The sequence below is a fragment of the Lasioglossum baleicum genome, chromosome 2 (assembly GCF_051020765.1).
Source record: "Lasioglossum baleicum chromosome 2, iyLasBale1, whole genome shotgun sequence".
NCBI classification, from domain to species: domain Eukaryota; kingdom Metazoa; phylum Arthropoda; class Insecta; order Hymenoptera; family Halictidae; genus Lasioglossum; species Lasioglossum baleicum.
In genome coordinates this window covers 15864532-15881899 of record NC_134930.1, presented here as the reverse complement: position 1 = coordinate 15881899, position 17368 = coordinate 15864532, and the positions used below count along the sequence as shown (strand labels likewise).

Genomic DNA, 17368 nt, shown 5'->3' with positions numbered 1-17368 from the left:
CCATTATCTACACCTGTTTCCAGGTAAAACGCAGCCGAACATATTGATTGTAATATTGGCAGAGCAAACAAATTTATCATAGAATATATAACTTACGAATGACGTATTCGACGTTTAAATCTAATTTACTATATGTGCAACCATTTCCACATCGCAATGTTCCGTTATTCTGTTTTTGAAAATTGAACTACTGAACGAACGAGATATGAAAGCCCGTGTAAACAGCATGTAGAGTGTGTTTTGCGTCCTCTTCAGCCCCCATCGTTCGCCCACCTTCCCGTATAAACGGCGAACCCTTCCACGCATTGCGAACACGATCCAGGACACATCGGTTTACTCGTAATGTCATTATTTTCTACAAGGGGAGCTTTGTAATTCATAATGCGAAGCAAACATCGAGAGTAGGGCTTTCCTTTGAACGATCCATGCGACAATAGATTGGAAAAGAAAACGGCATTAATGAACGAGTAGACAGAGCAACGATTGAATCGCATGCTCGAAACGGCCTGTCCATGGACCTCGCTTGCTCTTGCTCTTATTACGGTCTCTACTCTCTACCTTTACGTTCGACTACCTTTCAAAACGATTAGAGATCGTAGTCGATAGACAATCGAACAGCCATTTACTTGCTTTTCATTTCTTAGTCGTGGAAGACGTTAATTTCTTTCCCATTTCGCGTTCTTTCTCATTTTTCCCGATTTGGTTCCCATCCTTTCGCTTCGCATAAAGTACCACGCCAATTTATTTGCATTTTCCAGCGATTTTTCCGTTTCTATATTTGCTGCCGAGGTCATCTTTGGAATTTCAATGCATACTTGCTATCGATGCGGCCTAATAATCACGGAATGCACATTACACGGTAAGATTAAATATGTATCATAGCTGTAGCTCCGTATTCATATGTATAGGTACTCAATTATCACATACGTAATAATTATCGAGCAGATATCCATTTATCGATCGCGAGGGTCCCAGATATACCGTGTATGCCTATATGTACTTATTACAAGCTTTCATGGAATTGTTTAGAGATTCTACGAGCACAAATTCGCATGTGCAGCTTGTAATGGTTTCACTCGACTCAACAAAATAGAAAATGAGAGTTAAAGAGAAACTAGCCCATCCTAAAACGAACAATTCAATTTTAATGGGTGTACCACGACAATATCTTAATTTCTCTTTTCGATATATATATATATGTATGCCGCTCTTATCCGCTGGTGTAAGCTCACTGTCATGTTGCAACTTGCAATCGCAATTAAAAAAAAAAATGGCACCCGATCATTTTGAGCGTAAGATTGTCACTAATCTGTACGTTTGCTTTTTGTTTCCTAGGTTTCGATCGGCTTGGTGATCGATGGACATTGCTATAAAAGTTTTTTTCCAACATTACGGCGAAGTCGAGTAAAATTTTTGAAACGTATCCGTTGCAGCCGACTGACCAAGATTTATGCGGTAGTACGGTAAGGATCTATGATTCGGGGCTATTCTACCTTTCTTTTCCGTCAAATTATTCCCGTTTGTTCCTCGGCAACGCAACTCGTGGCCGTTGCGCCGTCGGTCGGAAAAAGAGGAGAAGATATAGCAGAGCGATTCGCAACGGAACAGAATGAAACAGAACGAATTGAAACGGATCGAATCGGATTTCAGATCAGATCACGGCTTTACACGGGGAAAGGACGGAAAGAGACCAGAATGGTCGTCGGTTGATCAGTGGGGAGAGGCGTAGGTACTCCTTCAACGTGGACGCGTGTGTACGTGAAAGTAACTCTTACAGTTCAGCTGGAATCGTATGCTTGTCGGTGTTTTATGGTGTCGGTGATCCCGTCGTTCACCACAAGGTAGAAACACGGTGCTCGTTTCCCGTATATCGGTTGCACACTTTGTCAGCAGAGGGACGATCGAGGGAGCGATCAGCCGAGAAATACTGAATCGAGTAGGGGTGATGGAATCGTGATCGTGAGTATGGCACGAGCCCCAGTCTTCTCCGATCCGCACAGATAGAGGACTATCGAACATACTTAACGATCGTCAGGGATCGAGCTCTGCTCGCGCTCGCGCTCGTAATCAGAGACGTACGTTTCACGGGACTGAACTGTTTCACGGGACTGAACTACTTCACGGGACTGATCTGTTTCACAGGACCGTTTTCACGACGCGCGCGCGTGCCTTTGTGTCTCGCAAAGTGTGTTTTTGTCTTTTGTGTATACGTGTATGCGAGTGTCCGCTGGTTGGTGGATCGGCCAGCCGCGATCGTCCACACAAATCGGATAAATAATATATTTTCGACGGTTCAGACCGTCAATGGACAACATGGAAATGTACTGTGCCAATTCTCCGTTTCTCGCGTAGATTATCACTCGTTTCAATCACCTGTATTCTTTCCAGTCCATCGAATCCTCGTCCTTCCCGAAACTCGATTGAACTCGTTAGCCGTACATATAGTGTCCCGAGAAGAGCGATACACGTGTTGTCCCACCGTCTAGGCCCACCTCTAAAATTCTACAACAGTGGTAATAGAAAATACCACCGAACACATTGAACAATTCGTCGGCGTTGTCTTGTTCATTGGCGCTGATTCGAAACCGTGCGATCTAGAGATCCATGTTAGACGAGCTGACGATTTTCAAAATTGTATGAAAATTCATATAGTTTTGTTGAGAACGAGAAACCAAGAAAACCGAGAGGTATTTGCGCTTATTCCTCGACTGGACAACACCTCCACATATATGTATATTACGGTCTCCAACGATTACGGGTCCGCACAACTTCGATTCAAGGAAGATCGAAGGAAAGGCATTCACGCAAAAACATCACCGACAGCCGAAAATCATTAAACCCGAATAGAAACTCTTGAAAAGAACAAAACTCGTCGCAGTTACTTTCACGGGTTGTGATAACTACAGTTTTCGTTTGGAACGTGCCGCTGTGTGCATGTAAATAGATATAGTGTCCACCCGTGAGCGTGTGTATACGCGTGTCTAATTTGTGATCGCCGGAGCTTTCAAATTTTCGACGTAACAATCGTAACACCTGATATCTGTACGTATCTGCACATCTGCACACCGAAAGTTGCGATTATTCGTTCGGTTCGGTGCATTCCTCTCCACTTTGTGTATGCCGATGATAAATGGATGTTCCTCCGAGGAACGAGGAAAGAGGAACTCGTTGTACGTGAACAGCTAATCGAACCTAACCGAAAGTGATCTCCATCGGAAGTGTCGGTACGTGTCATTAAAATCGCGCATCTCTTCTCCCTTTATCTTCGCTATTGCCTTCATTTCCCTTTCCGCACATTCACTCTCTTGTTCTACCTCTACTTTTGATTCTTCTTCTTCTTCTGTATTGTTTTCTTCTGTTGGTTCTTCTTTATTTTTTGAGAATAATCGCTATCCTGACTTCTCCATCATTCGCTTCCTTATCTGTCGTATCCTTCTTCTTCTACTTCTTCTTCTCTTCGAGTTTCCGATTATGAGAGAGGCTGTAATCATTACCACGTGCCTGTTGGGTTTCGTGTTCGCTGGAAGTCCTAGATTGCCCAGGACCTCTGCCGATGAGCGTAACATCCGTAATGTCAGTAACAATGGAAACAACGTCACTGGAAACGCGGTGCCGGCACCACCACGAAATCCTCAACGCAACAGGTAAGTTGATACAACTTCCTATCCACCGATAATAAGGACGAACTTTTGTTTTAACGACTAATTTGTTTTAACACTAAACCTACCGACCACTAAAAGCGATGAAAAGGTTTCAGGTTAAAAAAATGACATGACTCTATTTATTTAGATTTTTCCCATTTTTATTACGATATGTGCTTGGATAAAGAAATCGATCGACACAATTTCCACGTAAGCAACTTCAAAATATAAAACCGGTCGTTCGACCGGCAGTGGTAGGTTTAGTAATGAAATGATGCAATTGAGATTGCGACGAAACTCGAAAACACATGTTTTGGTATTAGCGGTGTTAGCCAAATCGTTATGCGTCGGTCAATTTGCATTCGTCGAGACGCCAACGCTTTGCGAATCCTCCTCGATCTTCCTCTCGATTTTTTCTTTCTTTTACGTTCGCCAATTATCCTACGGTGCACGGATTGTCGTGTCAGAGTTCGAGAATCGACGTCACGTACGATAGAACGAGAGTGTCGCGAATGCTTTGATCGCATTATAATTGCAAAAAATTAAAGTAAGCATTTCCGCTATTGTAGGGAACAGGTTTGTACTCTCCTTTTTCTCGCTTTCTCTTTTCATCCTCTCGATTCGCGTGGTATGTAGCAACGTACACCTACAATATACTACTATAAATCCTCTTGTGTCGCGCGGCTCTGTTATGTTGTTGGTCCTGTCATACCGTTGGTTCATTGCTTATATAACTTGACAAAACACCGAAAGAAGTCGGACTTTTAATAGTACCGACACGTACTTTCCGCAGATACCGTAGGCCGGAGACTGTGGACCATTTAGCACTTGACAATATAAAAACGAGTTACGTAATCGAATTTTACAAATCTTGTCAACAAACTGACGGTCCCTCTCATATTTTACGTTGGTTTATTTGTTTTCTCTTCGCCTAATGTACGAGTACAGCATATGACATACATATCTACGTCGATGAAACGTGTCTTTGCGTGTAGAACCTTCGTATGGAACAGGTGCTACGTATTTCAATGATACAAACTTGTACAACAAGTATAATTTAGCTTGAACGCGGTTACTAATAGACTAGGATTCTGTTTCCTTGATCATTCGATTCTAATGATGGTCACGAGAACAGAAACAGAAATATTAGGTTGGAACGAAAGTTCGTAGCGTTTTTAAATTAAAATTCAAAGATAAAATTAAGATATTTATTCGTTGTTTTATTGAATAACATGATAAGTCACCTAAAAAATGGGAAAAAGCAATAGAAGAGAATGGAAAATATGTTATTGAAGAAATCTATGTATAAATATCGTAAATCTTCGAGTTTTAATTTAAAAGCGCTACGAACTTTCGTTCCAACCCAATACTTCTCACGTTATTCGAAAAAGAAAACAAAATTTCATTTCAAAAAATCATCGTATCCATGCGCAATCGAGTAAACTGAAATGGTCAAGTTTGGATAGCGAGATTAAAATGCTGGATTAGGTGCTGGGGACTACAGTCAATTATAATTTTGATGGTTGTGAAAACTTTCGAGATAACCAAATCTCTCCAGCGGACCTCACAGCTATTCGATCTACAGATGTTCCATTTCCTTCCTCGTTTGCATTTTGCTCGGTTACCTACTACGCGTCCGTGTATAAGTATATGCATGTATATAGGTACCAATACAGTGTATGCAGTGGCTAATAACGCTTCTTATGAACTTTCATTGGTTGTTCTACAAATTGATTTCGGGAGATATTAGCGGTATGTATTGGTAACTCATACATACATAAATACTTTCGTTTATTAAAATATAGAAAGTCGTTTCCCCTTTCTCCTGGACGCTACCGGAGACGAGATAAATAAATTATTGTTTAGGCGCAAACGGTGGTACGTTTACATATATATTAATTTTGCGAACCTCCTGTCTGCGTATTGTAAATTGATAGTTTACACGCATGCGTTCATAACAAAAATGGGCGAGTGTAATTTAAAACAGTGAAAATATTAAAAGAATTTGAGTATTAATATATTATTTTCACCACATTAAAATTATTAATGAAGAATATAAATTTATATTTAGCTCCTACGTCTTGCAATTGATGCACAAACTTTTTATTTTGCATAAACATTCGGAGTCTAATAATAAGACTACAGTTGTTGAGATTTCGCGCGGTTTTCGTTCGAACGTACGCAACGAATACGTACAGTTATATAATTCTGCAACTGTCAAATAAGAAACATGAAACCAGTTTCATTCATAGACAGACATACGAAATCATGCTACTTCTTCGAACGAAAAATCCCTGAACCCTTTCGATTCCTTCATTGCAAAGCCTACGCTTTAAACAATAAAAAGACCAGTCGAACTTACGAACACGCGAAAGCGTTCCGTTTTCTTTCGTCTCGATTTAATGTTCATTAAATTCCAGTTACGAGAATAATTTGTTTCTGCTTTCGCTCCCCCTCCCTCTCACTCTCCTTTCTCCCACCATATCTTTCCACGCGCCCCACCCTTTCTCTTTCTCATTCTTTCTCACGCGTGCGTACCTTGCAAAAATGAAAGGGTTCAAGAACTTTTTCCTTTCACCTTATCCTCGCCTATGTATAGGTATGTAGATTATTTTCAGGGCTTTTCAATGAAACCGTATTTATCGCGTAACGCCATAGCTGCACTCCGTTGTACACTGTGCACGGATGTGCTTATGCGTGCAAACGCACAACGATACATCACAGACAATACGAACAAGCTTACGAAGCATTACAGACCACTTTCTCTGAAAACCGGCAATATCGAGGGAGATGACATTTTCATATGCTTCGCAATGGAATGCTACGATAAACTGTTCCTGGATCACATGATCCGATTCGCAGTACAAAAAGGGAGAAAGGCTAGCAGATATCGGTGCACAGTATATCTATTAGGTTCGAACGAAAGTTCGTAGCGTTTTTAAAACAAAATTCAAAGATAAAATTAAGATATTTATTCATAGGTTTATCGAATAACGTGATAAGTCATCTGAAAAATGGCAGAAAGTCATAGAAGAGAATGGGAAATATGTTATTGATAGACTGCGGATTTTATGCATTTATAATAAAAATAAGTAGGTGTAATTCGAAACTAGAAACAGATTGAAAGAGTTTAACGATGTCGACATACTATTTTTAACATATAAAAATCATTAATGAGGAAAATAAATTTTTACTTAGCTCCTAAGCTTGTATGAAAATTTTATTTTGCATAAAGGTCCGCAGTCTAGTTATTGAACAAATCTATGTATAAATATCCTGTTTTTATCCTTGAGTTTTAATTTAAAAACGCTACGAACTTTCGTTCCAACCCGATATATTATATTATTTATTATTTATTATGAACGGACCGAGGTCCATTTACACAAATGTTTACAATAGAACAAAGACTTCACATAAATTACTAAGAAAGGACATACATAAAAAGAAAAAAAACTGTTGGTATAAAGGTACTGATATTATAAGTTAATCCTGCGTAATTTTTTTTTTGAAAGTTTGTAACGACTCATTAAAATAATCAATACTATTATATAGAGTGTTGGAGTTCGCAATAATTCGATTTATAGGATTTATTAATCCATATGTGGATTTGCATTTAAGTATTTGAAAACCTGCTCGAGAGATCTCAAAGCACATTCAGGTGCGTAAAAATTGATTTGCATAAGGAGAGAGGTACAATCTATATGGTATATACGTAAGAAAAATTAAAAATTAGTTCTCTGATTCTTAGAGATTCATGTTATTTGACATATATACGGAGAGTGAATGTTTAATATGTACAATGTTCATACATGCACGTATGTACTGTGCGGGGGTGTGTAGATAGTATGTATGTATACATATATGTATGTGTGTGCACTCGGCTAGCACGATTAGAAAGAAGGACACAAAGGGAACGGAAAGAGAACCGATTCGATCACGAGGATAGAACGACATCACCAGTGGGGTACTAGTTCTCCTTTGGTTACGTAACAAATCCGAGCTCCAGTTATGACAATACGATTGCACAAGCTCCACCAGATTCCTCGGAAGAAACGAACGAACGATAATCAGGGCATACTTGGATCCGATCTATGAGCTGTATGTAGGAAATACATAATTCGATCGGGTATCAGGAAAAATAGGAACTGGCACACGCGCGCACCATATCGAAGTTCGAGCATCGAATACCAGTGTGTCGAGCTGTCGCGTACCTATATATGTACAATATCGAGATCGAAAGTTTCCTATCACGTAAAATTACGATTTCCTAGGAGGTTGCTTCGAATCTGGAATCGTTTTTAGAGTGTCCCCAGTCGTAACTGTCGCTTTCGCCCTATAATTTCTTGTATCTTTTTGCGAACATTCTTGTAGATATTTCCGGTCGCGGAATGTCGTTTGTTGTGCACCTTGGATCGTTCCGCTTCCACGTTCTCGCCGCCAGTTCCCAGTTTTCATTTTTTTCCCCCTTTCGCATTTTCCGCTAGCACCAAGTTCTGCTGTAATATTATTCTTAATTTCACATTCTCTAATATTAAATCGAATATAATAGATACGCAGGTAGATAATAGATCATGTTGATCTGGATGATCTGAAAGCACCAAAATTACTGTTAACGCTAAAAATCTACCGAGCACTAAAAACGATTAAAATGTTTCAGCTTATAAAAATGACAAGGCTCTATTTATTGAAATTTTGTGGAATTTTTATTGGAATATGTGGTTGCTATTTCCATGTGAACGACTTCATAATTCCATTAATAGTGAAATGAAAAGTATAAAACCGGTCATTTGACCGGCAGTAGTAGCTTTAGTGTTAAACGAATAAGTTTCATAAGAAGAGCGCAATACGCATACGCAATTATTACCGTATCGTATAATAATCTTTCGATGCCTCGATAAATCAGTTTTTCCGATTCGAAAGGACCCTGGAAAATAGGTAGAAGTACCGCCGCTGACCTGTCTGCGAACGGATTGCGTAAAATTCAAGGTACACTTGCAGCTTACGCCGCAACGAGAGAAAGGATACCGCAACAACTATCCAAGCTGTTATCTTATACTAAATTCTAAAGCCACGGGCGAAGCTCTATATTCGAAATGCTCGACGAATATCAAAAACTGTGTTTTCATAATGCAAATTAGAAAAGTTGCTAGTTTACTGCTATAATTAATGATCGTTTCGTTCGAAACACTACTTTCAGGGAGCAATATCTCTTCAATGTGTTCGAGGTGATAGTTTCGACTCTGGAATCGAAATTACAACGGATCGAAAATCTGGACAAAGCTGTGGAACATCTGATGAGGAGAGTGGAAGCTTTGGATTCGCGTGTGAACGACAACATCGATAAAACCGACGCGGTTATTACGAAGCTTCGAACGTTGGATTTGAAACTGTTCAATCCCCAAGCAACCTATTTGCCGACCGATCATGCTGTCTACTCGACTAAGATATCAAACAATAAAACCGATAGTGAAACCAGAGGTGGTACGTATACGTTTAGGTTCACGTTCGTTAGCCGAATTATTACCGATTCACTCGGAACGTCGTTAGATTCTCGAATCTCTTGCTAGGTAAGGGACCTTACGACATTCCGACATTGAATGGTGTAACGTGTTGGTTCGATCGGGCACAGAGATATTCTGTTGCACGAGTAATTCTACATACACGCTTGTTCCGCATATACGCGAACTCTCTGTTCAAAAGACCGTTCGACTATTTTCTTTTTAACGCGTTTCGTTGCACAACTTCCCTTCGCTTCGTAACGATTTGCAAAAGTACGATGGAAATTAATTTTATAGAGAATGTAAATTGGTAAATTTATTGTAATTAATATAAAATTAAAAATCGAGAGTGCAAAATTTCAATAAATGATAATGTAAATTTAAAAAATTTATGTAAAATTCGCAAGGAAGACACCCTCGATTGTACGTTTACTTGTTTGCTGGTGTTCTTCGTAATTATCATCGTTTTATCATTCGTGTTTCTTTGACGGAACAGTTCGTACGACGCAAACGGTTCTCCATCGAGACGGTTCATCGTCCTCCGAGGCCCTTGGCGAGAAATTACTGTCGCTCGATCAAAAAGTCTCCGATATCGACAATAAACTGATCGATTTGAAAAATCAGCTGGATAATAATCTTTTGCAAAACGACGATATAAATGCCGAAGCAAGCGAAAAGAAACCGGTTAGCATGAGCGTGATCGAAATCACGAAAGCGATGAGCAATGAAGTGATGAATCACATATCGATCGAAATAGACAATCTTCGACAGACCACCGGTAACATGGATAGGAAATTACAATTCCACATGAACTTGGTCTCCGAACAGTTGGAGGGTGTTTACAATATGATGACGGATGTGCACGATGCGATAATTGTCAGGGGAAACGATCAACGGAATCCCAACGTTACGACAACAACAGCAGCAGCAGCACCGGCAACAACAACAACTACTACTACAACAACAACTACGGAAACACCGTCATCGAAGCAAAGTAAGATCGATCGACTCGTCGAACAGATGTATCCTATGTTGACCGTTTCCGAAAAGATGGACGAAGTTTGGAATGTCGTGGTAAGCCGACAAAGCGATCATCGAAACGATCGAGATCCAGATTAGGCGCGGCAGTCAATTTTCTTTCGATATATACGTTCCCCTTTGATGCCTAGAAAACACCAAATTAAACGATAAGCGCCAATAGACCCCATAATTGTAGACGTTAACGATATACAACGATATTTATACTTATATGCACTACTGTGCAAAAGAAACAAGCACCCAGTATAATTATTGTATTGTACAATGATTGCACTTAAAAATATTAATAACACATATTCTCAGAAGTGTTAAATTAAACAGCGGTATCCTTTTCCAAAACTGACTGTGCTCTTATTTAATCTTTTACGCTTTTCTATTAAATATGGCCGGGTGCTTCTTTCTTTCGCACAGCAGTGTGCATACAGCATGTTAGACACGAACGCTTATATCGTATAATTTTGTTGTCTTTTAGATCGTTAGATTTTGAATATATACATATAACACGTATAGTATACAAATAGAATAGAGACGAACCTCGGCAAAACTTTTCTACATGTCACAAGATTACGAATTACGACCTTTACGAGCATTATTTTCCAAGAAATTCGAATCTAGATCTAGACGCATATGTTACATGTCAATGAGCAACGTTAGCAATCGATATAGATGACCGTATTTAAGATGATTTGTATCTCTGATCCTATTTCGTGTTTCTAAACGCCCGAACAGGTTGGCACGAAAACTTCCGTGGACGACCTTTTACCAAAATCGGATGAGCTGCTCACGCAAACTCAAAGACAAGAGAGAGCAATCAGTGAAATTCACGCGGACCTACGCTCGAAAACCAATAAGATTATCGAGAACTTGGAAGGGGTGGAGAATAGATTGAGAAAACAAGAGGATGACGTTGCTACTCTTGCTCAGCGTCCAATTCCGGCGGAACTTTTACTCGATCCTACGATCGATCGTCTCGTCGAATACGATTCGAGCAGGTTAGTTACTCTTAATTGTTATCGCCTTCTCTCCCCTTAATCCTTTCCCCGAGCACATAACATTCTCTGTCCGATTTGCATCCGATACGATTTTTTCTTTGTTATTTAGATACGTTGGATTGACGGAAGATCTTACACCAGAGACCACCGTTCCACCAGTGACGCCGACTACTATTGTTTCATCGGTATCTATGTCGACGTCCTCGTCGACTTCATCCAACGTGATACCGTCGAATAATTTCAGCAATTCAACCAACAGTATCGGTAGCTCGAATGGCTCCTCGAATTCGACCGCGCCTTCCGGATTATCGACGACAGCGTCGAGTGCTCAAAGGTCTTCGACCAAAAATCGTGGTGTCATATTCCCAAGCGTGAAAAATAAGCCGAGTCCGGCGAATTCGACATTTACCACGGATGCATTTCTCAGTTACAAGGACGTTAAGGTAACGTTTCGCTAGGCTATACACGTATACGCGTACCTCATAGATACGTTTGGCGTTTGACATTACGAGATATCTCAGTTTGTCCCACATACACGCTCTATCTGCATTAATTATTAATTGTTTGGCCAGCATGTCAACTTGCAAGTCAACCTCGGAACGTCTAGAAAGTTAGTCGTATCCGGTCGTCTCGACCGGATACACGCGAACGCGTACAGTCTCGAACGGAACGATGTCCCGACATTCGGATTGTGCGCGTTCGTGCATGATTCGGCGCAAGTTTGCACGGCTTGTCGTCCGAATCGGTTACGCACAACCGAACACACGCATACATTTGCCTACCTCTCGTCTATGCACCTACGTGTTCCCGATGCGGTTCGACGCGATTCAACACGATTCGGCGCGACGCGGTGACACTCGGCATGTGTTCTACAGTCTGTTCCACAAGAGCGTACTCGCTGTATCTCTGTCATCTTCGAAGAAACCCTTCGAGTGAGATGATAAAATAAATATTCACCCTAATATGCTTTCGAAGGTATCTGTTAGTATGTTCAAAACCTTCGAGAGCGAAACAGCTTTTCGTTACGTAAAGAAACCTTTGCTCTCTTCGAAACACGTCGTAAAACGTCTGATGTGGGCTCGCGAAAATGTCAATCGCGATTCAATCATTGGCCATCTCAGTCTCCAGATGCCAATCCAATTGAAAACGGGTGGGCATACGTGAAGCAAAAGCTTAGAGGAGAACATATTCACAGCGTGAAAAGTCTAAGTTACCAAATAAGAAAGATATGGAGGTCACTGCCAGTATCATACGCTGAAAAATTGGCAATAATCGCAAACGCAGGAGATTGGGCCCACTATGAAGTAAGAGCGTAATAGTACTTTAAATACACTTTCTAATTATCTATAAATCTTCTACATAAGCTTCTTCGTAGATCTCGAGAGTACGCTCTTGTGAAACAGACTGTATGCGCAGTACATGCATACACACATCATGCGCGACCGTGAAAGCGCGCGTTTCATCCGAATCTTTCTTGACGACGAACAATCTGTTCGCTCGCTCGTTTGCATTATTATTCCTCTGTGGTTGCCTTTTCCGCTTTGTACAAAAGACAGAAACCCACGATGCGTTCCCTCCTTCCAGAATATACATAAAAAGAATCATTCAGGCCCAAATGTAGTACAACGACCAAACCGTGATCCCAGATCACTGTTGTCCGATACGCGAACCCAAACTACGAGATCCGGTACACCGCCAGACCTGTCGGTGTACCTATGTATACACAAACACGGGTACCTGCACGTGTATACGTGTCGACAAGGAAGGTGAACCTCATGCTTGAAAATCGATTATGCAACGAACCGATTACCATTACGGACATTTCATTTGAACGTAGGCACGACCTATAGTCGCTCGTAATCGCGCGTCTCGACAACTTTTAACCGTGACGTGAAAGTCGCTACACTGGATTTACTCGTTTATCCCGCTTAAACGGTCACGTCGAATAATCAAAAATCATCGTATCCAAGAGTATCTTTGACTGGAAGTCTCGCGTCGTTACCACCTCACCACCTAGCTTTTCACTTTTTTGTTCTTACTTGTTTTTTCATCCCTTCTCGCGCGGAAACATCAACAGCTGTGATTTTACACATTTCTAACCGCTCGCCACGCGAGTAGCTACACATATGTGTACATATATATCGAGCAGGATTTCATAGATGTTAGGAAAAGCTGATGTTAGAGAAAGTAAAAGTCTCTTTCGCGAACATCGCGAACAATCACGCTTCGAGCGTTTACAAACTGTCAGGAATATTTAGGTGGGGTTTCTTCCTGTCGTATGTTCGTGCGATTATAGCAAAGACTACAGTAAGTCCTCGACTTATGCTGATTCGTAAATGAGTACATACGTATATTATGTACAAAGCAGATCGTATTAATAACCTTTCAGCGGTGGCGCTCAGGCGCTATTCGACTTACGCGGTTTTTTTACTTACGCGGAAACCGCTGGAACGAATTAACCGCGTAAGTCGAGGACTTACTGTACTTGAAAGTGGCAATTTAGACCTTGCTCAGACATGGCGGAATCCGCGCGTTTTGTCCGCGTGGATTGTCGGTCCGTGCGGACAGGTGTGAACCAATATTTTTCGCCGGACTCGTTTCAAGGATTGCGAGGATGCGGGATGCGCCTTCCCATTTCTCGATAATGCAAAGATGGGAGTTTTCAGTAGTCAGAAGTGCTAGATAAAAGATCAATCTAAGCCGCAATCGCCCAAGTCCTAGGCAGCATGTAGGTAGCTGTCGCAGCTTTATGAAAATAGCTACATGCGCAGTGTTATGCTTCCGAATAATGCAAATTACGCAAACGTAAAAATAGGACTTTTTGACTACTGAAAGAGTCCATCTTTGCATCATCGAAAATTAGAAGGCGCATCCCGCTCCCTTGCAATCCTGGAAACGCGTCCACAACCTTAATTCTAGAGGTGTACAAGAATCTGAAAATGTTTGGGATTCCCGAGAATTCTCCTGTCCTGATCATTGGGCTTTCGCGCACCTCTATTAATTCCCATCAAATCGAAAATGTAGAAGTTTGTACCTTTTTAAATTGTCTGAAAAATAGAGTAATATTATCCTGGAAACTAGACTACCTGCTTAAATCTAAAAGGTCTCATAACGAAACAGCAGGAAAGTTTACACGAACGTCAAGTATAAACGCAAACGAAACAAACAGACTCTCTGTAAAGACTACATACTTCGAAACATTAACGATCGTATGCGTAAAATTGTTGTAGGGTTACTCGTGCGTTGATTTGTCGAACGCAGGAATGAGAGACAGCGGCGTCTATTATCTTCAAATACGTGGTACCACTTACTGGTTCCTGAAAGTCTTCTGCGAGCAAGAAATCGCCGATGGAGGTTGGACGGTAACAATGCATTCAGCGAATCGCTCTCTCTCTCTCTCTCTCTCTCTCTCTTTCTACCTCTATCTCTACATACCAACAATGTACGCATATTCGAATGTTCACTCGTTTCGCTTTTTGTGAACAGGTAATTCAAAGAAGAGACGATTTTGGAGAACCTCGAGAAAATTTCAATCGCGATTGGGCCGATTACAAGAATGGATTTGGCGACCCTGCCAGAGAATTTTGGCTTGGTAACGAGAACATATACATGTTAACGAACAACGAAGATTACATGCTTAGGGTGGAACTCGAAGATTTCGAAGGCAACAAAAGGTAAAAATATTTCTTCCTTTCAATCAATAATTCGATAATTAATAATCAATAATAATTTCGATCAATAATTATTCAGGTACGCACAGTATTCTCATTTTAAAATCTACTCGGAAGCGGAATATTACAAATTGGAAATCGATGGCTACGATGGAAACGCAGGCGATTCTTTGAACGATCCTTGGTACGGTTCAAACAATAGTCCGTTTTCGACTTACAACAGGTGAATACTGCATTATTATAATAGTACGATGTAGTTCATCGTCCGGCGACATCATGGATCGCTTGGATGTTCAGTGGGAACAGAACATTGCTGATTATAATACATTCTTCTAATCTTGCAGAGACAACGATAGATCGTCGTTGAACTGCGCGTCCATGTTAAAGGGTGGCTGGTGGTGGAAATCGTGTGGACGCGGCTTAAACGGACTTTACTTGAACGATCCTCAAGATCTGACTGCTCGGCAAGGTATTTTGTAAACAATATTTCTATTTCTTTCGTTTCTTCTTGCTCGATTCGAATGGTTAATCGGCGCGAATTCGAAATCGCGAATTCTACAGGATGTGGCCGGACGGGTGGTACAACCGGGCAGGGGATGATTCTATATGTAAAAATAAGTCGAAAAAAAGGAATAACATTTTCTCGTTTGACGCCTCGTTTTTGAGAAGATCAACTTTGAAGATCCGTCGGGTTCGCGTGCTTTAGTACAGTGCTTCCCAACCTTTTTATCGGACCGGTCAAGGTTTGATAATTTTACCGCGGCCTGCTGACGGGGGGAACGTTGATTGTTTATATTTTAAATTGTTTTGATTTAATAATTTTAATTTAATTGTATTTAAATAATTGTATTTAATTTTCCTTGGGCGGCCCAGTACCATTTGATCCACGGACCGGTACCGGTCCGCGTCCCGGGGTTTGGGGACCACTGCTTTAGTATATGCAGGAAGTAGAATCGGTTGGTCATGATCAGACGCGTCAGACGATTTCTATCAATAGCACGTATACAGGGTGTAGCTGGACGGGTGGTACAACCAAGCAGGGGGTGATATTACATGTAAAACTAAGTCAAAAAACAGGAATAACATTTTTTTGTTTGAAGCTTCGTTTTCGAGAATGCAGCGAATACACGTGCTATTGCATAGGAATCGTCTGACGCGTCTGACCATGATCAACCAATTCTACTTGCGGAACTTTAAACTCGATTTTCTCGAAAACGAAGCGTCAAACGAGAAAATGTTATTCCTTTTTTTCGATTTAGTTTTACATGCAGTATCACCCTTTGCTCGGTTGTACCACCCGTCCGGCCACACCCTGTGTATGCGTTCGCTATTACTATTTAGTTCATAGTTACTGTGTACATAGTAATAAAAATGTCCCTCTTTTTTTAAATAGGTATCGTGTGGTTCCGTTGGAGAGGTTGGGATTATACGTTGAAACGGGCCACAATGATGATTAAACCGAAAGGACCTTCGGCAGCAGTGTAGATTAACAAACGATAGTTAGAAAAAGCAAATATATTGTAAAAAAAAATTCTAGGAATTGCGTTTCTTGTAATGCTTCATGTAAGCGACACGACTCGTTGTAATTACCAAATACGTAAAAATTCTGTACACATCAAGCAATTTTTTGAGAGGCTAACCTCAGCGTCCTCTTGGTTCTAACAATTAAACACGATTTCGTCTCGAATTCCATAGTGCATAAATACATACGCGTATGTATTTATTTTCGTTGAATCACTGACAGTGAATTCGCCGAAATTGATCTTAGAAAGGTAACTATAAACGCGTCTGTTATAATTACTTCGATCGTCGAATGATTCGCAAGCAAAACAGAGAGACCGACCGACTAAACTTTAACATTGTTTAAAGTGCAGCACCGTGTTTACGCAATAAATTGCTTGCCTTCGATAAACTGCTCATCACGACAAAGCCGATTCAAAGTAAATTATTCGCCAATTTACGATAACGTTCGTTGAACGCGGTATATTAATCGTGAACGGAGGTAGGAATGTCGATGTAGTTAAAAATTGTATAAAAACAGAATGAAATATTAAAATATATACCAAACTAAACTACAGTCAACATGATGATTTTATTGTCTGCCTAATTAATCTTGGTAATTGAATCAGGTGGTTGAGCAAGTGGCTAAAACTTCATAATTCGGACGAGACACGCCAGAAGATCATTGATAACATATTTGGGCTGCAATAAGTTGCAAGCATTGAACGCGCCGCATCACCCTCGAACCAGAGCCAAAGCATTCTGCTGGTTCGTTCTTGCTTCTCACTTTGAAAGAATCAGAGCCTTTTGCCTGATTTGCCTTTGATCCCCTGGACACCGACCAGATCTCGTCGGTGCCCTGGATCGGAGACTTCTCCGATTCACATATTCTGCTCCGCGATAACTACTCGACATACCTGCGTTAGTATAAGTCCGTTGTTGTACGAAAGGGAGCCAGAGCCAGGTGGAATATTACATTCGTTCTGATTCGTTCTGACTCCCTTTCAGGTCTCTTGTGCAGCAACCTC

The 17368-nt window shown here is 40.8% G+C and overlaps 1 protein-coding gene across 1 annotated transcript; it reads left to right on the top strand.

Moving 5' to 3' along the window:
• Positions 1-4: 4 nt before the first annotated feature.
• On the top strand, positions 5-16488 carry LOC143218842 (uncharacterized). The gene is made up of 11 exons (XM_076444364.1): positions 5-859; positions 1336-3644; positions 8839-9122; positions 9636-10213; positions 10907-11169; positions 11279-11612; positions 14400-14531; positions 14656-14843; positions 14920-15063; positions 15185-15309; positions 16234-16488. The coding sequence occupies exons 2-11, from the start codon at positions 3472-3474 to the stop codon at positions 16323-16325; spliced, it is 2313 nt and encodes a 770-aa protein (XP_076300479.1). The 5' UTR covers positions 5-859; positions 1336-3471; the 3' UTR covers positions 16326-16488.
• The last annotated feature ends 880 nt before the right edge of the window (positions 16489-17368 follow it).